This window comes from Leptodactylus fuscus, chromosome 2 (assembly GCF_031893055.1).
Source record: "Leptodactylus fuscus isolate aLepFus1 chromosome 2, aLepFus1.hap2, whole genome shotgun sequence".
NCBI lineage: Eukaryota > Metazoa > Chordata > Amphibia > Anura > Leptodactylidae > Leptodactylus > Leptodactylus fuscus.
Window position 1 is genome coordinate 45,907,651 of NC_134266.1, and position 24,474 is coordinate 45,932,124.

At 43.5% G+C, this 24,474-nt stretch overlaps 1 protein-coding gene across 1 annotated transcript in view; it reads right to left on the minus strand.

The window, feature by feature from the left end:
- The window catches only part of ACE2 (angiotensin converting enzyme 2), a 35,162-nt gene extending 22,794 nt beyond the window's left edge, over positions 1-12,368 (minus strand). The window contains exons 1-5 of the mRNA XM_075263665.1: positions 12,116-12,368; positions 6,420-6,578; positions 4,998-5,088; positions 4,504-4,647; positions 885-1,000 (exon numbers count right to left, since the gene is read on the minus strand). Coding sequence (XP_075119766.1) covers positions 885-1,000; positions 4,504-4,647; positions 4,998-5,088; positions 6,420-6,578; positions 12,116-12,301 — 696 coding nt within the window. The 5' untranslated portion in view covers positions 12,302-12,368. The remainder of the gene's footprint in view (positions 1-884; positions 1,001-4,503; positions 4,648-4,997; positions 5,089-6,419; positions 6,579-12,115) is intronic.
- Between the last annotated feature and the right edge of the window lie 12,106 nt (positions 12,369-24,474).

Genomic DNA, 24,474 nt, shown 5'->3' on the forward strand with positions numbered 1-24,474 from the left:
CACAGGGGTGTGTAATGCTGTAGTCACTGGGCCCACATTTGGGGACAGGATTGCTGGACATAATAAGGATGTATCATGACTATCTCATTGCACCCTGCAGGTTTAAACCAGAATTTCAGTTTCAGGAATGATATAGGGGCTGGGACCAGGGGTAGATGAGAGTGGAAGCCCACCTAGGGTGCCGCTTCACAAAATGAAATAGGGTGAGCACAGTTTCATCACGTTTTTGATGCCATTTGAGGAAAAACCATAGAGAAGTTTATGTCCATTGAGCCTTGTTAAAGGAACTTGATGACATCATCAAATGTTCTATAGCCCACTGGGAGACGTCTGCCCTAAGGGATTGGTCAATGCTGTTTTACTAGTGGGATAAATAACATTTCATGATGTATTAAGCTGCAGGTCCTTAGTCACTTTTCCATTGCATAGTTCAGGAATTACTTGGTTTGAGCAATCTCAACTTGGTTTGGATTTTGGGGTCTGTAGTATATTTATCTTGGGGTCTGCCCTGAGGTTTGTATGTATTCTATATATTTGTATGTGTGATCTGGGGTCTGTATTCTAGGGCACATATTTATGTGGAGGTTTCTTGTGGGGGCTACAGCGGAAATGTATCACGTTTTTTCAGAAGCATTTTCCACAGAAAGCTCACAGACTTTCCATCCTCTATTATACGGAAAGAGCCAACATTTCCGTAGATATAATCGACATGCGTAATACGATTTTTGGAAATGTAGCACTTCCACCACAAATTCTTTTCTGCAATGTGTGGATGGGATTAGCCAGAATCCCATCCATTTTACAAGTAACGTAAGATGCTGCATTCCCGGTTTAGGAATACTGGCCTGGAACGACAATGCTACAATTATAGTCTTTCCAGATACCTCTGCGAAGGTTTTGTCCACATCGTTCCTCAGGTCTTCTCTGCTGTAATTATACTTGGCATCATCACTCAAGGTTTCATAATTTCCTCTCCAATAATCTCCATAATCTGCATAACCTAAAGAAAGCACAACAATAAAGGATTTTAATTCGCACCAATATCGCAGATTTTATCCATATCCTTATTTTTATATTAGAAGGGGCTTCTCTATGTAAATATCATAGCCAATGTCAGTCTAATTTTGCTGCGGATTTTCTGTGAAAAGCGTTGCGGAAAAAACGCTATGTGTTTCCACCGTGGTCTTTTCCATAGCGCCTTAAATAGTTCTGACATATAAATGCTGTATGAGGTTTGCTCCTTTAAAGGATGTCTATCAGGCCCAAAATACTTCCCTAACCAATACTGCTGTTCAGGGGCTCTTAATAGGAGCAGAAACTTACCTTTGTGGCCACAAACCAATAAAGTAATGCAGAGATAAACAACGTTTTATGGATATGCAAATAAGCTTTCAAGTGCACAGGGGGCGGGATCAGTTTCCAAGATTTGCCTACATGACACAGGCAGAGGCAGAAGATGTCAGATACTGGGCAGAGATTCCAGGGGACAATGACAGCATTTGTAACTGTCTGCAGGCAAACTGGTCCCACCCATGAACCAGGGTGATTTACATATGCATAAAAAAGTATTATCTCTGCATCACTTCATTAGCTTATGGCCACAAAGGTATATTTCTGCTCCTATTAAAGGCCCCCCCAGATGACACTATTATTGGTTTAGGAGGCATTTTGGCCCCAATAGACTCCCCTTGATATTAAAATGTAACTTCAGTCTGAAAGCTTAAAGGGGCTCTATCAGCAAAATCATGCTGCTAGAGCCCCACATATGCGTGCATAGCCTTTAAAAAGGCTATTCAGGCACTGTAAAAGTTAAATTAAACTACCCCCCCCGTTTTAAAATAATAACTTAGAAAAGAATCTTCTCTACTCACGGAACGTGCACCCTGGGCGGGCCCTGGGCGGGTATTCAGGGTGCGCCGTCTTCTTCTTCCCCGCCTCTTCTTCCTCTGTCGTCTTCGGGTCCCGTCCTCCTCTGGCGCTTGCTCGCGGACACTGATAAAAAAAAAACAGCCCGGGCGCATGCGCAGTAGCACGCGGCTTCTACTACGGCTACTGCGCATGCGCCCGGGCTGTTTTTTTTTATCAGTGTCAGCGAGCAAGCGCCGGAGGAGGACGGGACCCGAAGACTACAGAGGAAGAAGAGGCGGGGAAGAAGAAGACGGCGCACCCTGAATGCCCGCCCAGGGCCCGCCCAGGGTGCACGTTCCGTAAGTAGAGAAGATTCTTTTCTAAGTTATTATTTTAAAACGGGGGGGTAGTTTAATCTAACTTTTACAGTGCCTGAATAGCCTTTTTAAAGGCTATGCACGCATATGTGGGGCTCTAGCAGCATGATTTTGCTGATAGAGCCCCTTTAAATAAATAGATTTTAAAGATGTTGAGTATTTGCAACTACCACTAGAGGGAGCTTAGAAGCTTACTGTATATTGCCATATATTAAACTCAATATCTCATCTGTGGCGTTGCAGTTCTTCGGTGCCACCACTATACAGTGCACAGGGCTGCAGCTCCGCTTCTGTTACATAAAAAGGAGCAGAGATACCTCCACACCACATCCACTGCACAGCTGATCTGCACAGGGTCTGAGTGTTGGACCCCCACAGATCAGAGGTGTAACATGAATTTCCTGGGCCCCAATCCAGAATCTGGACTGGGCCAACCAACTATAATGTAATATTTATAGTACCGGTCTCCTTATATTGGTACAAAACACCTCATAGGCCTTCTAAAACTCCTGAGCCACATGTGACCAAATCCTCTGCACTAAGTCACGTTATGTCCATGGATCGGATACTGATGACCTATTTTGTGGATTTGGATTTAAATATGTACTACATACCTCCCAACGTTTGAAGAACTGAAAGTTAGCCCCACCCACTTTTGTGTTGACTCCGCCCACTTGTTAATTTTTCATGTGCCCGCACACAGTATAATCCTCCTACAGTCACCCGTAAATTATATGTCCCCCCTCTATCTCTCCCCCATTTTTATATACACCCTTCATCTGCCCCCAGTTTCATGTCCCCCTTCCATCTCTGCCCCCAGATTCATGTCCCCTCCATCTCTGCCCCCAGATTCATGTCCCCACATCTCTGCCGCCAGTGTCATGCCGTCCTCTCCGTCTCTGCCCCCAGTGTCATGCCGTCCTCTCCATCTCTGCCCCCAGTGTCATGCCGTCCTCTCCATCTCTGCCCCCAGTGTCATGCCGTCCTCTCCTTTATCTGCCCCCAGTTTCATGTTCCACCTCCACTTTAAACTTACCTTCTCCTCCGCTCCCTCGACGCTCTCTGCGCGCCTCTCTCGCTGACACAAATGCGGCTGAAGCGAGGAGCTGACCTGTCCTCCAGACGCAGATCTGAGTTGAAATCGGGACATACCTCCCTCCAACCGGGACCGCGGGACATGTCACCCAAATCGTGACTGTCCCGCGGAAATCGGGACGGTTGGGAGGTATGTGTACTATAGGACAAAAAAATCAGGGCCACACATGGTGTAAATGTAAGGTTTGGCTGCAGAAAAAAAATTGCTGCGTTTTACCGTCCCTGTGAAACCCATCCATACATTGCAGAAAAATATACACAGCAGATACGCAGTGATTTCCAAAACAGTCACGGAAATGCTGGAAGTTTCCCTATAGGTATAATGGAGACAGAAAGTCCGCAAAAGAAACCTCTGTTGGCTTGCTGTGAAATGTGCTGTGGCCCGCTACATGGGCCTTAGACTTAAAGGGGTTTTCCAGGCAAAAATCTTTTTTTTAAAAAAAAGGTCTGTTAATGCTATTAATGGGTTAGTAAGTGCAGCCAAATACCTCTGGAAGCTCCTGTCATACTCTGCATTTGTTTACAAGGTGTAGCTTCCTGTTGTCTTAGCCTACAACAACCATGATGCATTGCATGAGCTGACTCACACTACCTCCCTCTCCCTCCCCCTACTTCTCCCAATCCCTCACACCCCCTCCCTGTCTCTCTAGGCATCCTGCTCACTATTAGCCCTTCCCAACAAACTAACTCAGGCCTCCTACGCCTGCGCAATAGAGATGAGTGCCAGTTACAGCATAATGCCAGGACTATTGCGCACGCGCCAGCTGACATCAAAGAAGAGAAGGATCTGTCCCCACAGACAGTGCTCAGAAGATCTGGACAGGAAGACAGGTAAGTATGATTGGGTGTGTGTGGGGGGGAAGGTAGTATTGGTGACGTTCCGTTTCCAGAACCGGGGAAACAGAACATCACCAAAGAATCAGAAAATGTGATCGCCCCAGGGATATGGGTAAATATACTTTTTTGTTCAAGTAATAACTTAAAAAGCAAGCGGGGGGAGGGTGTTTAGATTATTTTACAAATTGCATTTTAGCCGCTTTAGGCTGAGGCCCCACGTTGCAGAAACACAGCTTTTTTTGTTGCGTTTTTTCCCGCAGGCTTTTTTGCTACAACCTGCTACATGGGACCTTAGTCTTAAGCTCTTTCCCCTACACAGTTAGTGACTTCGTGTATTGTTACTCACCATTCATTCTAGCAGCCTCGTTTTTCAAATCAGCATATTCTTCATAAAGTTTTCTCATCCTTTTTCCGGCTTCTACTCTCCATCCTTCCCAGGCCCAGAGCCTCTCATGATAGTCCGTGCTGTCTAACATGATACTGTCCAAGCCTGTGTGTGATTGTAAGAGATATTATAAGTTATTATACTGTGGTATTAATGGACTCTCTCTGCCCTAGCATTATGTGGCAGTGAGCCCGAAGACGCTGTACAACATATACTACAGTATTATATACATGGATTATTATTACCAGCTGTAAATCGCTCTTTATCAAACTTTCTGAACTAAGGATTGGTATAGAAATAAAGTTGTAACCTTAGCATGGCAATAAATCATTGCAAAATGCAGTAAAGGATCCTAACAGAGTCTTCAGTACAGTTGTGAACACAGGCTAAACTGTCCATGAGTAATATCCAAAAAGTCATCTGTAAAGTAATATAGGTGCAGTGAAATATCATACCTGGTTCAAAGGGCAAGCAGACTGATCCGTCAGGTTTGCACACAGTCTGTGTACTGTAAATGGTGCTCATTTCATTTAGAATTTTATTCAACTGCAAAAAAATTTTGATAACATCTGAAAAATAATATAGATTGTATAGGGAGCAGTTCATTTTGGGTAAACTGAGATGTGGAGGTGCACATATATGTTCTGCTATCTGGCATTGATTTTTTTTTGGGTCTGGGATCCAAAAAATTGGCAGGCATTTATCAAGATTGTGGTTCCACATGTCGGTGTTGACCCTGCCTGCGTAAGAATATGCCTAATTCACTAAGAAGCACACCCTTCTTCATAAAGTAGGTGCACACTAGCTAGGAGCTGGTCTAGATTTTAACTAAAATTTCTGGTGTAAGTTATAGTAAATTTTCCAGGCCAAGCCACGGTGCGTTCTGCAAAGCCTCGCATGATACACCCACTTTTTTGGAATGCATTGGAAATTTTGGCAACACAGGGTCATGCACTAAAATTTGAAACTTTTATCATATATTTTATACCATATACAATCCGCCCTCCCCAGATAAATTGTCCCTTTGCTGGTTAATTGACAGATCTGACCCCATTGAGTCTATAGAGCACCAGAGTAGATGCCAGGTGCAATGCTTCCAACTTCTGGCGTTGGTCATTCTTATCTGGCGCACTTGACCAGCAGACATAGGTGAATGCAACCTACACTGAGGCCCGGTTCACATCTGCGTTCGGTATTCCGTTTGGGAAGTCTGCTTGAGGACCCCCCCTGAACAAAAAACCTATACGCATTAAAAAGTGGTTGGCTAAGAAACCACACAGACCACATAGGCTATAATGGGGTCCATGTGTTTTCCGCGCGATGTCCGCACGAATCATACGGAGAGAAAAGTGCTGCAAGCATGTTTCATGCGGAAAAAACATGGACCCCATTATAGTCTATGTGGTCTGTGTGGTTTCTTAGCTAACCGCTTGTTAACCGCAGATTTCCGTTCGAGGGGGTCCCCAAGTGGACTCCCCAAATGGAATACTAAACGCAGATGTGAACCAAGGCATATGACAATAAAAAATCTTTCCAGATATTATAAAATATCTCTGTTTTAGTGCAATTATAGATGGAAATTAATATTTCCATACATATACACTGTACCGAGAACAGCAGCACGCGATATAGTCACATGACCACTTTCTCTTATAGGTTTACTACCAAAATAACATATTATACGATATATGGTTCTATATGGTTTTATGTAGTATATAACCACTGTTCTGATCCCCTTATCCGTAGTTGTACCTTATACTGTAGCAATGAACAATTTTTACTACAAATATTAAAAGTTACAATAAATTAAATATAGATTTTCTGCAAATTTAGAATTCCGTGCATTTCCTTCCAGTTCTTATGAGACCTCTACTTACTCTTGCATATTTGTCAGCTGGTAGGACGGCAGACCCTTTACTTCCCAGAGCGATAAGCTGTAGTTTCACTATATGGTCATTCACTTGATGTGCTGGATATCTTGTGGAGAAGTCACTGGCATTGGTGTAAAATGCAGACCACTTTGCTCCAATAGCATTCTATAAAACAGATAAACATTGTAAGCCGACACACTATGTGATAACCTAATGAACTGCAGAATGATAAAAAATAATGATAAAATAATAACAATAATGATAATTATATTTATATAGTGACAAAATATTCTGCAACACTTCACACGTCAGGGGATTTGTAGAGATAATTGGCTTGTAACAGGTCACGTGGTGCTGTGATGTTTCATTGGCAGGGGGCTTGCAAACAAAACGTCACAGCTGTCCACATGACCTGAATGTAATCGGACAAACAGGGCCAATTTTTAACATGATGTATATTAGAAAGTTGTTTGTATTGAGAAATCCTATCATATGAATAATATTTTAATAAACTGGGTTACCCTTTAATTGTGGATCTTTGCTTGCTTGTATCATGAAGCTGCTGAAGTTAATATTAATCTGTATTACCTGTAATCATTAGAGCTTAAATATGCAATTTCTCAGTCCATTTTCACAGATCCCTCAATATATAAAATCCTGTTATCCTCAGGTATACACTCTGCAGTGAAATAAGTACTTTATCACACTCAAGTGCACGAAAAGGTCATGTTAAGAAGTGCTTACATCAATTCAATACAATATCGCAACATGCTGGCAAAACTTGGAAAGGCTGCAACCCACAACACAGCCACTGGGTGGCGACACAGACATGTTTATGATATCACTTTAATAAAATCCCAATTCATTGTGATTTATTGTACATGGCCAGTCAAGTGGGTGGTTTGACATAGATTTTTTTGGTGATTGACTCCCTTTAACAGCTACGGAACATTTGTTCATTTCTTCTGTGGTGGCACTGCAGGAAAAACGAACGCTTTTTGCTAAAGATTATATAGGGTCTCATAGAAAATGTGAAAGATAAAGTTAGAACGCAGAACCTTAAGGGGATTGCTTCACTACAAGGCCCTTGTCCGTATAACTTAGGCTAGGTTCAAACTAGAGTTTGGCTTTCCATTCTTCTCTCTTGGGTCGCTTGAGGGACTTTTCTCTCCACATTTTTTAAGTGGGTTTAGGGATGGAAACCACGAAGGTATAGCGAGCACTAGTGTGAACCGCCTTACTAGAGCATATGGACTTCATAGAGGGAGGTTCTTAACTTTGGACTCCCTTTTATGTATCAGAACATGGAGATATTATGAAAGGGCAGCTTCTATTTTAGAAAGCGACGTCCATGCCTTATGGGTGGTATGATCCACATGTAATGCTACATTTCCCCTGCAGGGTCAAATATATAACTGGTCGTAGCTTTATCCAGTAATATAGAGAGAATGTTAGGTAGGTCTTACTGGAGTATTAACCAGTTACATGCTCACCCAATCTACAGTCACATATAAACCCATGCAATATTATAAGAAGTATTGACCAAGTAGCACATCTTATACAGTTTTGTTATACTTTTTCTTCATATATACCTAGGCAGTCTGGCATATGGACAGCTGTCCTTGTGGTGAGACAACCCCAAAGCACTGCTTCTATCTTTTTCAGAAACGTCCTCTTCACACGTCTTCTGGCGCAGGCTTCAAACTTCTAGGCTTTGGGCCTAGGGCAAAGCCGACTGAGCATGCCCGCTGGCCACAAGAAAATGGCCACTTACACAGTATTGTAAGCGGTTATTTTCTTGTGGCTGGCGGGCATGCGCAGTCAGCTGCCCGATGCCTAAAAGTTTGAAGCCACCGCCAGAAGAAGACGTGAAGAGAGCCCGTTCCTGAAGAAGATGGAGGCGGTGCTGGAGAGTTCTCTGTCAGCATTGGGGACAACCCCAGTGTTGTTTGAGTGCTGGAGCCCACCCCAAGTGCTGCAAGAGAACTCATTTGCATACCGACAAAAAACAGGATTTCTATGTAACGGCGGCGCGGAGAGGACATCTAAATGTAGGAGAAGAATAGCTTTTCTTAAGGCTATTCCGACGTGTTAGAGACAAAAAAATTAGTTTTAATGATAGGATCCCTTTAATGGTATAAACCACTTTAAATTAAAGGAATTTTCCGCTTTTCGGCAACCTATATGTTATACAATCTGACCATAGTCCACAGTTCAATAGATTTATATTGCTCATAACATACTGTAGGTTTATATTCCTTGCTGATAACATGGACAGAAGCGGTATATGGCTGACTGCTGAGACTTACTTATCATATATGCCCATGGTTCAATGCATTGTAAAATACATGACTACATCATGATTTTGCTATTTGCTATCCTATATACATCTATAAGTGATCATATAGATTCACACCTCGGGAGATTCTATCTGAGACAGAAATATTTAGTAGACTTATTGGGTAAATGGATGAAATCTTCTATATTCGAGGTATTCGTTGACATGTAGATGACACAGATAGACTTCAGAGAAAAGAGATTTTATATCTTTTTACAACTTGGTGACCTCATTATCTGGAGATTTTCAGCAATGATTTACTCAGAAGATTATAAAGTTTATAGGTTATGATTAGAAAGTACACAGTTTTTCTAGATGGTATAATTCCATTGCTGGGCTATTAATACTCATGTTGGTTATTTCTACTCTACAACAATGCAGTTGACTTAAAGGGGATGTCCACGGTATTAAGATTACCTTTAACGATAAAGCAGACATTGGATGTTGGTGAGGTTCCGGCCTGGATCTGACCCCCTGGTCACATGATCAGAAGCAGCCCCCTGACCCCTCAGTCATTATACTTCCTCCCTCCTCCCCTGATCTCGCGGGTAATTATCTGGTCTATGGGGGGTACCTGTGACATCACAGGGGTCATGATGTGGATCCAATCATATGATCTAAGAGTCAGAACCAGGCTGGAACCCATAGGTCCATCATCCCGTGTCTCCTGGATCAGTTAAGGAAATCTTAATTCAGTGGAGAATCCCTAAAGGGGATGTTTTGGACAAATACTTTTTGTAAGAAGGGTTCCATTAAAATAACCCAGGTACAGAATAACCCCCTGCTGGGACCCCCAGTGACCACCTGCAATCCTCATTGAATAAGACTCCTGCTCCTGTTCTGACTTTGACTCTTTCATAAATGGGTGACATCCATGGTCAGTCAGAAGCAGTAAAACTTCTCTAATACATTAAAAATAGCCAGTGATCAATTCCTATAAAAGTAAATATGTAACAAACTATAAATATTATTAATTATATAATATAGTCTAAAGTAATTTTATTTTGAAGCCAAATTCCTTAAAGGGGCTCTATCATTGGGAAAAGTCATTTTTAACTAATCACATCCTTGCATAGCCTTTAGAAAGGCTATTCCACACCTACCTTTAGTATGTAAATTGCCTCAGTGGTTCTTGAATAAGTCTGTTTTAATTCATATGCTAATTAGACTGGTGCACGATGCATCTTGCACCCTCTTTGCTATTGTTTCCTATCAGTGTATACAGCACAGGCTGCTGCTGCTGACTCAGCTTCCTGTTTGCACACAAAGATAGGAGATAATAGCAGAGATGAGTGCTGCTGGGAACTTCCTGTGCTGGCTGGAAGCTCATTAGCATATGAATAAAAACGGGCTCATTCAAAAACCACTGAGGCAATTTACATACTAAAGGTAGGTGTGGAATAGACTTTCTAAAGGCTATGCAAGGATGTGATTAGTTAAAAATGACTTTTCCCAACGATAGAGCCCCTTTAACTTTTTTCTAACTCCACCCAAAACTTGCCCCAAATCCAACCCCATGACTCCAACTGAATATATCTGAGTTGTCTCCTTTAAATCATGGAAACAGGTAGTCAAAGAGTTAAGATTTTAAGGTTCTTTGGGAGTCTATAGAAATTACATTAAGGTAGTCACTGTGAGTTGAAATTATTGAGTTTAGGCCATGCCCCATCTATGCCGGAACCGCACCCATTTGCAAGTTAAATATTATGGACAAAATGATGCAGCACGCTGCGCTATCTTGTCCAGGCTCCCTATGCCTATATTTCACACACATCTGCTCCACACAATATAATGTCCCCTTCCATTATAGTATACCATCCCCTTTACTGGCCGCCTTGCTATTTATGGCAACATTACTAGCCCTTACACTGTATACTGCCCCCTTTTTTGTCCTTTGCAATGTATATTGCCCCCTTTATGGCCCCCACAATGTGTATTGACCTCTATACTGGCCCCCCACATGCTGATCCATTAGGCCATTACCTATTAGATAAGAGGTTTCTTTGGATGTAAACATTGATGGCCTGTGTTTAGGACAAACAGTAGTCACCTGACCCCCAGAAAGCTGGCATTTAATATAATGAAGAGTCTGTGGTGCCTCCGCTTGTTTCATTCACTTCAACGGGCCTGAGCTGTAGTGACACCCAGAGGTGTAAACAATGAGCAGGATGCAACCCCTTCAATTTGCTAATAACAGGGTAACGCAGGGGTCCAAATCCAATTTTGCTACATTTCTCTATTTTGGTTAAACGTAACTAAACTTATGAGCAATTTTCGATTTTTTTTTTTTTTTTTTTTTGGCGGCATATGTGACATTGATACACCTTACAACATACTTTAACAAAGGTGTGAAATGGAAAAGGTTGGTTTGCGACACTCCTTCAGTAAAAAACTTTTCTTTTATTTAATCCATTAAAAAGAGACACACATAACAAAAAAAATAGGAAGTGCAAAAAACACAAGAGGGGTGCGTTTAAAAGAAACCGCTTACGCGTTTCGGGGCCATCGCTGCCCCTTAGTCATAGCCTGTTTCCCTAAAGGAAAAGTCCAGAATATATACCTAATGGGGTGTAACCCCTTAACTTACGCAGCTACAACCTGTGATGTTAATACAAGGAATATCCTTACAAATAAAGTTGTTACAAAAAGAGCATAAACAAAACTCTATAATAGTATAAACAATGATAATGTGACATACAGAGCATACCTGCTCTTCACTGTGTATGGTTTATGGGCGTGTATGTGATGCAGGGAAAATGAGGGTGGGGAGGGTCACATCATACCCTTATATATTGGGCATTATGAAACATGGTTCTATGCTTATATGAAAGTGAAGATTCTCATAAGTTTGCTGTTCTATCTGTATTTCCAGACATATCATCAGTTCGATTGGGAGCAGCTGCAAGTAATACAGGTAGAACTTCAATCTCAGTGTCATATGAAAGCTGAGAATCTTGTGTTTTATATGACACCAGAAGAACATTTCTACATTTCATACCTGTAAGAAGTGAACCCCCCCCACCCTTATTTGCCCTGCTTTACAAACACACAAGCCCCTACACCATACACAGTGAGAAGCAGGGTACAGCTCTCAATAGAGAAGCATAGGAAATTCGGAAAGGCGACAAAAATTGGTAATAAAGTATATTACAGAATGTATTAATGACACAAATTCTGCCAGAAAATCTAAAGTGGTTAGAAAGTCTGATACCATGATAAGAATAATCTTCTTGTATGAATCAGGCACTATATTATACTTATCTAATATATAAAAATATTAGTCTAGATACAATTATCAGACAGCATACAGATAAAGTACAATCGCCCCATACACATCACAACCAGCTATACAGACTATACATACCATGTTCTGGACATTCTCATCGCTGATATTGGTGTTATATTCCCATTGTGCCACAGCATATTGATGATACAATGGTTCTGCTTCTCTTTGATATTCCTGTAAAAATGCTTGGGCATCACTGGTCACATCTTGAGTAGAGGGGCCAATAAGGGCCAATATGCCAAGGAGCCAGAGGAGACCTGACATCCTTCTTCTTGAGTGGAGATTCCCTCTACTGCTTCAAGTTCCTTTTGTTCAGTATGGAAATCAGTCTCCGTCTCTAGCCTTTGTACCATGCCAAAGGTTTCCTAGAACAATTCAGGAAGTGCTTGTCTTGTTAGGATACGATGCTTTATTACTCTGATGCTGATCCCTGTATTTCTTATCGCTGGATGATGGGAGGCAGAACACAATTTTATATTTCGGAAGGAAATCGCCTAATGAAATCAAATACTATCTCCGAGAGTCTGCTTTGTGTTTACCTTGCAGTAGTTACACTTGATAGGTGTTAACTAAGTTAGTACAGAGTAAGATTCTTAGAGACGTTGGCAGCGCACTCCAGAGGAGAGTGATACATTGTAAGAAAGTCTTTTGTGTATTGTGCTGCACCATGAATCCGAGTCTCACGTCTATCCAAAATAATCAAAAAGACATTATCAATGACAATCCACATGACTGCTTATAAAACTTAAAGATTGCAGTCTCCACCTAAAAAAAAAACCAAGCATATTTCAGCTGTGAGTGTGTAGCCTGCCCTTATATAGCACCGATCTGGCAGCTATATCCTAGACCAAAAGTATGCAAGATACAGTATAAAGTACTAGGGTCACAGGACTTCCCTCTACGGGCCCCAGGCCTAAGCTCAAGACGTAAATGTTATCCAATAATCCAGCTTTTTCTGGGGATAAAAAGGTTTTATAACTACCAAAAAGAGTTATATATTTTTTTTATTCAAATGTCTTCTGTTTAGTTTCTTGCTTCATTACATCGAGAGATGAATGTAAATATGTGTTACCATGTATTTACTATGTATGTTACTATGTATTTTAATACTATATGTATTTAATAGTAATAATGGTTATTTCTATGAGGTTACGTCCATCCGTTCCCATTAAAATTGTGCATTCCGAGTAGACCCAGTGGTATAGTTTAGCCTCTATACAAATCACTGGTCAGGCCCAGGTAGAATACTGGGCACAATTGTGGGCACCTTTATATAGGAAGGACGTAGCCAAAGTGGAACGGGTGCAGATGGGAATTAAGGGGGTCGGTGGATTAAAGTATTAAGACAGGTTATCAAATTTGGGGTTGTTCAGTTTTAATATAGGAACAAGAATTTTTGGGATAGTATGGTGACCCAAGGACTTAGGCCAATTGGTCAATTTGGGATTGAGAAAGAATATCGTCCTCTGATAGGGCCATTGGGAATGATTGCCCTAATGGCATTTTTTGCCTTCATGTAGGTTTATATATAGGACTGGAAGGACTTGCATCTTTATCCAAATTTATCAACTGTGATGGTGTATTTTCTATGATTTAAGCTGAATTCACTTTGGGCTAATTATCTTAAAATTTAGTGGTGGATTTCACGAGTTTTATCTTTTTGTGTATTTTGTCATTTTTGTGTCTGCCACACCAGGAACAAAGGGGTGAAATAACTCAATCAGATGTGTTCAGTTAGCTGAAAGATGTCTGCATGCGGACCACCTCCTGCCGAGACTGGAAGATGCACTTCTGGGAACCATCTTTGTGCCATGTCCGACTCTCAATATGCTGGAGACCTTCCTTTATTAGGGATGAGGACGTCAGACTGTGTATTCCAGTGGCGGATCCAGGGTTTGCGGGGCCCTGGGCAATTGACTTTGGTGGGGCCCTACTTACTAGGGGGTCTCGCACTTCTAACCTGTACTTCCCAACTGTTGAAGATTAGAAAGACGGAATAAAACGTGCGGCGCGCGCAAGCAAATTAGGCCCCACCCACTTTTATGTTGACTCCGCCCATTCTCATTCAATTTTCATGTGATTCCACACAGTATAATCCTCCTACAGTCACCCGTAAATTATATGTCCCCCCTCCATCTCTCCCCCATTTTCATATACACCCTTCATCTACCCCTAGTTTCATGTCCCCCCTCTATCTATGTCCCCAGTTTCATGCCATTCTCCCCCTTTATCTGCCCACAGTTTCATGTTACCCCGTCTCTGCCCCAGTGTCATGCCGTTCTCCCCCTTCATCTGCCCCAGTGTCATGCCGTTCTCCCCCTTCATCTGCCCCAATGTCATGCCGTTCTCCCCCCTTCATCTGCCCCAGTGTCATGCCATCCCCCCTTCATCTGCCCCAGTATCATGCCATTCTCCCCCCTTCATCTGCTTCAGTGTCATGCTGTTCTCCCCCCCTTCATTTGCCCCAGTGTCATGCCATTCTCCCCCCTTCATTCGCCTCAGTGTCATGCCGTTCTCCCCTCCTTCATTTGCCCCAGTGTCATGCCGTTCTCTCCCCTTCATCTGCCCCAGTGTCATGCTGTTCTCCCCCCTCCATCTGCCCCAGTGTCATGCTGTTCTCCCCCCTTCATCTGCCCCAGTGTCATGCTGTTCTCCCCCCTCCATCTGCCCCAGTGTCATGCCATTCTCCCCCCTACATCTGCCCCAGAGTCATGCTGTTCTCCCCCCTTCATCTGCCCCAGTGTCATGCTGTTCTCCCCCCTCCATCTGTCCCAGTGTCATATGCCGTTCTCCCCCCTTCATCTGCCCCAGTGTCATGCTGTTCTCTCCCCCTTCATCTGCCCCAGTGTCATGCCATTCTCCCCCCTTCATCTGCCCCAGTGTCATGCTGTTCTCCCCCCTTCATCTGCCCCAGTGTCATGCTGTTCTCCCCCCTTCATCTGCCCCAGTGTCATGCTGTTCTCCCCCCTCCATCTGCCCCAGTGTCATGCCGTTCTCCCCCCTTCATCTGCCCCAGTGTCATGCTGTTCTCTCCCCCTTCATTTGCCCCAGTGTCATGCCGTTCCCCCCCCCTTCATTTGCCCCAGTGTCATGCCGTTCTCTTCCCCTTCATCTGCCCCAGTGTCATGCTGTTCTCCTCCCTTCATCTGCCCCAGTGTCATGCTGTTCTCCCCCTTCATTTGCCCCAGTGTCATGCCGTTCTCCCCCCTTCATCTGCCCCAGTGTCATGCTGTTCTCCCCCCTCCATCTGCTCCAGTGTCATGCCATTCTCCCCCCTTCATTCGCCTCAGTGTCATGCCGTTCTCCCCCCTTCATCTGCCCCAGTGTCATGCTGTTCTCCCCCCTCCATCTGCTCCAGTGTCATGCCATTCTCCCCCCTTCATTCGCCTCAGTGTCATGCCGTTCTCCCCTCCTTCATTTGCCCCAGTGTCATGCCGTTCTCTCCCCCTTCATCTGCCCCAGTGTCATGCTGTTCTCCCCCCTCCATCTGCCCCAGTGTCATGCTGTTCTCCCCCCTTCATCTGCCCCAGTGTCATGCTGTTCTCCCCCCTCCATCTGCCCCAGTGTCATGCCATTCTCCCCCCTTCATCTGCCCCAGTGTCATGCTGTTCTCCCCCCTTCATCTGCCCCAGTGTCATGCTGTTCTCCCCCCTCCATCTGTCCCATTGTCATATGTCGTTCTCCCCCTTCATCTGCCCCAGTGTCATGCTGTTCTCTCCCCCTTCATCTGCCCCAGTGTCATGCCATTCTCCCCCCTTCATCTGCCCCAGTGTCATGTTGTTCTCCCCCCTTCATCTGCCCCAGTGTCATGCTGTTCTCCCCCCTTCATCTGCCCCAGTGTCATGCTGTTCTCCCCCTCCATCTGCCCCAGTGTCATGCCGTTCTCCCCCCTTCATCTGCCCCAGTGTCATGCTGTTCTCTCCCCCTTCATTTGCCCCAGTGTCATGCCGTCCCCCCCCTTCATTTGCCCCAGTGTCATGCCGTTCTCTCCCCCTTCATCTGCCCCAGTGTCATGCCGTTCTCCCCCCTTCATCTGCCCCAGTGTCATTCCATTCTCCCCCCTTCATCTGCCCCAGTGTCATGCTGTTCCCGGCCCTGGATCCGCCCCTGGTGTATTCGTATGTTAATGACAGCCATGAAACCCTAAGGGGGAGTTCACACGGAGTAACGTGCTGCGTGATGTGGCACGGATACGGCGTGTGAGACTTTGAGCGCCATATAAGCTCCCATTGATTTCAATGGGAGCCTGGATCATATACTCCGCATTATATTTATACATCTATTCTTGCTATAGGGTAAGTGTGACTAGGAAAAGTATCCCGCAGCACTGGGCAAACCCTACCCCGGAACCTTTTACATTGGTTATGTTGAAACTAGAGCATCTATTTTGCATGAATTGGTTAAACTCTCTTTTACATAAATAATTGTTAACAAAGCCCAGACCCTTGGCTGTTCAGAAATCGCTCCATGACTATTTTTATTATCCGGTGTGGTACGACCTGGAATTATTTCGTGGCTCACGCCCCATTCCGTTGGTGTAATTGCAGGTAGTGACATGGGGAGGGAAGGGATATATTGTTTATGGCTGTTTTGCTCTTTTCTGTAGTTATTGCCAGTTTCTGAATTATTTGGATATCCCTCACTTTTTTAGGGTTTGTCATCTCCCCATTTTACTGTTCATTATAGTTCTTTTATTTTAAAACTGTAATAAAAAAATATCCTGGAGACGTCTCTGCAGGGCTTACAAGCCTTCTCCTGAAATTATCAAAAAGTGTAAGCATATAAGGAGGGGACTTGGGGGGGAGGAATGATTATTCCGGACGTATTACCTAAAGGACATCTGTGTTGAGGATAGAAAACAAAAGTATTCAAAATAAAACTGGGAAGGGACCTAGGAAGAATATTTATGATTGTGGATATCTGATGGAGCAGGGAATAGTTGTTGCAGCCCCTGGTAGACTGCCATGTGGATCCCTAGGGAGAGCTGAGATTGGGGCCAGCAATGGAGTGTTGGTACTTACCTGTCTGTTTTCCAATCCCTTCCACTCTTTTATGCTCCGGACACACCTGACGTCACAACAGTCTGCCCAGAGCAAAGAGACTCAGTGGAATTGTGTAGCAGACAGGTAAGTAATGGGTTAATACTGCTGCATGGGTGCCACTGAAGGGGTCCTATACAATGGCCCTTTTACTCGTCAACCATACAATGGTCCATTCACTGTCCACCCATACAGTGGTCTTTTCACTGGTTCCCCCCATACAGTGTATCCCATTACTGGTCCCCCCATACAGTGACCTTTTAAACACCCCAGTCTGATTCTGGATGTGCTTGTGTTTATTTCCCTTTCCATTGCTCATATGACGCTTTCCCCATCCCCTTGTTTGCCAACAATGCAGTTCTGGAGAACAGTCCGGCATAGCTTATCTTCACCTTATTGCACAGGGAATGGGACTAAACTGACCTCTTTAGGGACGTTTCCACAATTAAGACACAGATAACCTATACATCAATATCACATCATCGGAGGTCAGACACCTTGTACACCTAGCATCAGCTGATATCCAGCACACAGATCCATATACTTTGTAATAGCTGTGCTGCTCCCATTCATCTAAGCATAGGTGACCAATATCGTGGCGTTGGAAATTCCCTTTAAAGGGAGTCTGTCATATCATTCAGGTGACTGTAACCTATCTATCTGCGGAGCTAGATTGATAAGCTGGTTCTGGTGACAGACTCCCTTTAAGGGCCCCAGAGTAGTATCATGCACTACCTCTATATACCTCTGTAGCCTTTAAGGTTTTCTGATGCTATTTCTTACACAATACCTGCTCTCCTGTGATGACTTTATTACTACATAATGTTCATTCCTTATTGTTCCCTTTGTTGGTTTTGTGGTCATGTTGTGTCACACTGACATAAAAAGACTGGTCGGTGATCTACAGTCACAAGCTCTGCCTGATCTGCGCCAAGGGATTTATTTGGCAGACACACTTGTAGACTTTTTGTGTATTTAATCAGTGGACCAGCTCCTCCATGTATATACTGTATCTATGTCTATTTCTATGGCTAAATGGATATCAAGCAGTATTGTACTTACAAAGATCCCATCCGTCACCTCTCTGGACAAGCCTGCTATAGTAAATACTTCTATTTCTCAAGAATTAACAATTGTAAGCTTTTTTTAAAGGGAGTCTGTCAGCAGAGAAATTGGTATCAAACTAATGACAGTGTCTTGTAGGGCGGCTTCTAAACTTTCCAAAGACGTCTTTCTTATTCTGCATTGCAGCTCCAGTTTCATGAATATCAGGGTGTTATTCTTATGCAAATTAGCTGAAAAGTACTTTAGGGGCGTGTCCTCCCCTGCCAGGGCTTCACTCTGATCTATGTAACCGCTCAGCCAGGGCCTCGGGAGGGCGGCATTTTTGCTGACCTAAGCCAGTCCAGGACAAGCTGTCCTGGACTGGCTTAGCGTCACCGTGTCGGCAGCCCGACACGGGAAGCGAGTGGTGTATTGGGGGGGCCCTGCTGGACGCAGCGCTGCTCCAGTGGCCGCCCCTCACACTCAGGCAGAGAGCAGGGCCTCTCCCTGCCTGCTCTCTGCCTGCAAACGCTGCTCGCTCCGCTCGGCCACACCCCCTTTTCGATCAACCCGTCCCCTTCCGCTCGGCCCCGCCCCTTTCTTGTGGCACTGCCCCCCCAGCTCCGCCCCTCCTTGGGGGGGCGGCTTACTGACGCCGCTTCAGGTGACAGAAAGCTCAGGTTCACCCCTGCGCTTAGCTCATCTTTCTATAACTATTGACATAGAACTGCCCTTTAATCATTGGTAATCGTCACCCATCAGGATTAACAGAGAAGTTAGCATCATTGTGCATGTGACCTTAGAAAATCTACAAGCCATGAGATCTTCTTGGGTCTTTTCTGTGCAATTATTCAGGCGATTTTCTTATCAAATATAAGTCAATAATGATAGTGTACCAGTCTAAGACGTATAAGAAATATAAGTTTTGCTGGAGTTTGCACTGTGAAATTTGTGCCGCATTTATCAAATGTTACACAGTTAAAATGCAGAAAAGAGAAATCTAAATCCCATCAATATTTGGTGTGACCTTTGCCCTGTGGAGGAGGAGGAGTCCTGGAAGTGATGATACGGCCCCCACAGAGCCCTGATCTCACCATCATCCAGTCTGTCTGGGATTACAAGAAGAGACAGAAGGATTGGAGCAAGCCGACAACTACAGAAGATCTGTGCTTAGTGCTCCAAGATGGCGGGAACAACCTTCCTGCTGAGATCCTTCAAGAACTGTCTGCAAGTGCTGAGAAGAATTGATGCTGTTTTAAAGTCAAAGGCTGGTCACACCAAATATTGATGGGATTTAGATTTCTTTTTTCTTTATTTATTTCATTAATTGATAAACATAAATTATTAACACTTCTATTTCTGAAAGCATTCTTACTTTGCAGCATAGTTCCCATGCCTGCCTAAAATGTTATACTGTATGTTATGGCTGAGTCTTGGTAACCACACATGGTTCACCTCTCTTTACTGTACTGCACCTTTATCTTCCACTTGAGCCCATGGCAATGGGTACAGAATAACAATTTGTGGTAATATGTATACGGTTACGATGGCTCAGCCGCAACGTCTGTAGGCACCAAACTAGGATTTAGACTACTGTATATTGCAGGTGCTAGACTACATTTTTATCTTTTGGGTGTCTTTCTGCTATGTAACTCAGCTATTTGTTTCTCCTTTGTAGAAATTCTGATATATAAGACTACTGCTCAAGAGAAATTACATTGTGTCCGCCATCTATACCAGTGGTTCTTAACCAGGGTTTGATCGAACCCTAGGCCCTATGCACGGTTCATTTTGTGTACCATTAAAAAAAAAACATAAACCTATGTCTTGAATTTGGAAAAAAATCATATCTGATTTATCACTAAAGAAGGGTTCGGTGAATGTGCATATGGAACTGGTGGGTTCGGTACCTCAAACAAGGTTAAGAACCACTGATCTATACAGTAAAGCTATTAATGACAGGTTTAGCAGTAAGGCCTGGTTCACATCAGCGTTCAGGTTTCCATTCCTGTAGTCTGCTTGGGGACCCCCTGCTTTTTACGCATTAAAAGGCGGTTACCTAAGAAAATAAACAGATCCCATAGACTATAATGGAGTCCGCTTGGTTTCCACACTAAACATGCGGAGAGAAAAGTGCTGCAAGCAGCAGAACTCTCGAACGGAAACCCAAACACTGATGTGAACTGGACCTATGGATCTGAATGCGTATAAGCAAGTGTTTCTTCCTTCATTGACCTGCACAGTGTCAAACATGACAAACAGCCTTATAAATAGGGAACAGTCCGCTGCTGTTCTTATTTTAATATCCCACATTCGCCATCTGTGCAGTTTAATCGGAGACTGAGGTTACTAAGATTTCAGCTAACATAAGTGAATCTATTCTATTCCTAATCTTATCAAACACACTGAGGTGTAGCCTCGAGTCACATAATGTAATAAATCAGATTTTTGCAACTGTGCTGTTCAGTTGCTGTAAAATCTGATATGATCTGTGTAATTCTCTTTTATGATTGTATTGAAGGAACATCATTTGATGGAAATGGGAGTATTGTTATTTCCCCAATTGATTTTGGATAAGTACAGCATTAGGCTATGTTTACACAGTGCTTCTTATACTGCATGCAGTTTTTAATTGCAGTTATGAGCTGCAGTTTTCTACTATGATGTAAAGCAGAGGTTTTTTATTTAAAGAGGACCTTTCACCTCCTGGGGCACATGCGGTTTTATATACCGCTAGAAAGCCGACAGTGCATTGAATTCAGCGCACTATCAGCTTTCCCGTTCTGTGTCCCCGGTGAAGAGCTATCGGTGCCGATACCATAGCTCTTCACTGTCAGAAGGGCGTTTCTGACAGTCAATTGCGTCTATAGCGCTGTACTGTGAGAGGGGGTGTCCCTTACCGACTAGTGATGACGCTGAGCAGTGAGGAACGCCTCCCCTACTCCTGATAGTACTCGTCCATAGACTGGGGGGACATTCTCAGTGTCATCACTAGGCGGTAAGGATCGTCCCCCCTCATAGTACAGCACCATGGACGCTACTGTGAGGAAGGGCGTTCCTGACAGACTATCAGAAATGCCCTTCTGACAGTGAAGAGCTACGGTACCGGCACCAATAGCTCTTCAGCAGTGGCACAGAATGGGAAAGCCAATTGTATTACATGTATTACACCGCATGTGCCCTGAGGATGTGAAAGGTCCTGTTTAATAGTCATTAGAATACAGGTGAGGTGTATAGTAATGTGTGCTAGATATTACTGCAGTTCTTAAAGAAGACCTTTCATGTCCATGGAGATGAGTGGTACTTTATACCGCCAGAAAGCTGGATTCAACAGAGATCTCGGTGAGGGTCTTACAGCCTAGTGATGATGCTAATGAGCACAGACCTGGAGGGAGGAGAGGGTCTAGCAAGAGCCAGACAGCCAGCCACTCCTGACATGTCAGCTCTCAAGGGAGTCTCCCGTTTTTCAGCTCTGCTCACCCAGTCACTTTTACCTGGCTCATTAGTATTTTCTGTGACCTCATCTCAGTTCCGATAATACCAATGAGGAGATTACTTGGTGTTCCCTATATCAACTTAAATTTTAGGTTGGTTTGTTGGATGCAAGGTGAAGATCAGTGGCGTAAATACTGACGTAGGAGCCATGGCGGATGCCAGGTGGCCTGGTGGTCTCCTGCTGCTTTTTTTTTTTTTTAATTAAAATAGGCTGCTACCAGCTGGAGGAACCCCAGCAGATAATGGTCCCAATTTACTTACTGATCCCCGCTCCTGATCACACCTCTCTTTCTACCTTCCAGGGGACTCCGTGTGTCTGATATCACGTCGCTGGAGAACCAGTGGATTGGTAAGTAAGCCCATGGGCCTGCGGCAAGAGTAAACCCCAACAAATACTGCTGCTATTATACTCAGGGGTCTCATTAGAAATGACTAAAGATAGGTTACAAACCTTCCAGAGACCAGCTTGCTACCCATCTCATTGCAGATGACTAATCATTGATTCCCCAGTTTTATCTTCAAACACCTTAGTGAAGCTAAAGTGCATCGAATAGCCCGTTTTGAGGAATTAATGAGATGGATCTCTCAGACACACATGTGCTATTTGAAGACCTGGCCTCCTAGGCTGCCTCATTTTCATTCAACCAGTCTCTGGATACCACCTCTCTGGTATTCCATTCTGGATCACTGGATTACTAGATCAGCTCTGTCACTGGCCATTCAAGTCCCTAAGAATCTGGCTTTGGCTAAAAAAAACACCCAGTAAAATCTGCAACAAAAAAAAAGAAGCTTTTCAGCAACTTGGGCCTTAGGCCGGCTGCAGACGACCGTGCTGCAACTTGCCGTGAATTAAAAGCATAGACTGCACAAGGGGGACACAGGGATGTGCACAGGCCGTGCTTCTGAGGCTCCTTTCATTAAACCGGAGCCACGGAAGCACGGGCCGCAAAATAGGACAGGAATAGGACCTGTTCTATATCTTGCGGCCCGCACACAGGACTGTGAAATTCACCATCGTGCCAATAGAAAAGAACATGGCCACGGTCGTCTGCAAGGGCCTTAGCCTTATGCCTGGGGCCACTGGACTGAGTAGTTGCGGCAATAGGCGAGGGGGCAGAGTAAGAGGCAGTAGGCGTATATTGCCTCTCCAACCATATGCACTGCAATAAACAAATGTGTTTTGCTAGTGAGACCATAAAGGAAGCCATGCATTATATTACCGGTGCCTAAAATACAGTGATTTATTGCTACTGAATATTGTTACTGAATAAATATCAGAGTTTGCTTTTAACTCCAGTTTATTCATGTGACATAAACATTATATGACCTCGTAGACCTGCGATCGTATCTATGATCCGGAGTTTACATTGGTCGTTGCCAGTAATATTGACTCTGGCTCATTTAACTTAACTTACTTTCTGCAAAGTACATAAAACAGTAGTGTTAGCTCCTGCATGAAGAGGGTCAAAGAACAATACAGCGTACTGTAATTTACTGCCATAGACTCACACTTAGTATACAGCCATTAAAGAACATCTGCCCTGATGATGGAGACACAGCACACAATGTACCGTAGAGGTGAACAAGAATATCACAGCTATTGGTCAACAAGATACCAGCCTAGCCTGCCGGCATTAACCAAGGTTTTCCAACTTACACCAAAAACTCACAGACAGGGATAACCCTAAAGTATAACTTTTGTTAGATATATACAACTCAAAGGTGTTGGCCATTTCCAGATCCATATTAAGAGATAAATGTTATTATTTGTATAATAAAAAGTTGTACAATTTTCCAATATACTTTTTATATCAATTCCTCACAGTTTCTAGATCTCTGCATGCTGTCATTCATTGATATTGATGTGATCACTGGACTGGACCAAGTACCAACGTGACCATCTGGTCTTCCGTAGTTGAAAGAAGATTAAGTGACAGTGGTCTAGGAGACAAGTAGTTTAGGACTAATCTTAGGGTGCATTCACACTGAGTAAACGCTAGCTTATTTTGTAGAGTAAAATTACACTTGTAAATTTTGCTATCCCATTGACTTCAATGACATTTTACAGGCGTATTTTTTACAGGCATATTTTTACACTTGTAAAAAAATATCATTGAAGTCAATGGGATAGCAAAATTTACAAGTGTAATTTTACTCTACAAAATAAGCTAGCGTTTACTCAGTGTGAATGCACCCTTATGTTGTATATCACACTAGCATTCTGGTCTCTCTTGTTCAAGTTTGCATGGGGACCCCAGAGATGGAGACCTTGTCTGCTCAAAAAACAATTACCCACGCAAACCTGTGGACCCCACAGACTATAATGAGGTATGCTGGGTCTCCACCTGGTTTCTGCTGGTTTTATACTAAAACCAGTGGAGTGTAAAGGCCTCCTTGTAGGACTATTCTCTCCACCGATTTTAAGTGGAATCCTAAGGAGACTGCAACACAGATGAGAATCCAGCCTAATAAATGTTTCTTAGCTACCGATTAAGACAACAACCTATCACCACTAAGATGGTTAGAGAAAATTGTTACATTTTTTAATTAATCAAATTTGCAAAAACGTTTAAATTTTAATTGTCTATACTTTTAAGTATGGTTACGTTCATGAGAACACTCCTTTAAGTTTTAGGGTGATCCCTGTTTGTGAGTGTTTAGATGTGAATATGACTTTAACCAGAGTGGGGACTGTTGTTTGCATTATACGGATACATTCAGATTGAAAAAAAAAATTGCTTGCTGTAAGTAAAAGTGGTTTTCTAGAAGCTACATATTGATGACCTATCCAGTATCAGATTGGTGGGGGTCTGACACCTGGAGACCCCACAATCAGCCATGAAGACACTGCAGCATTCA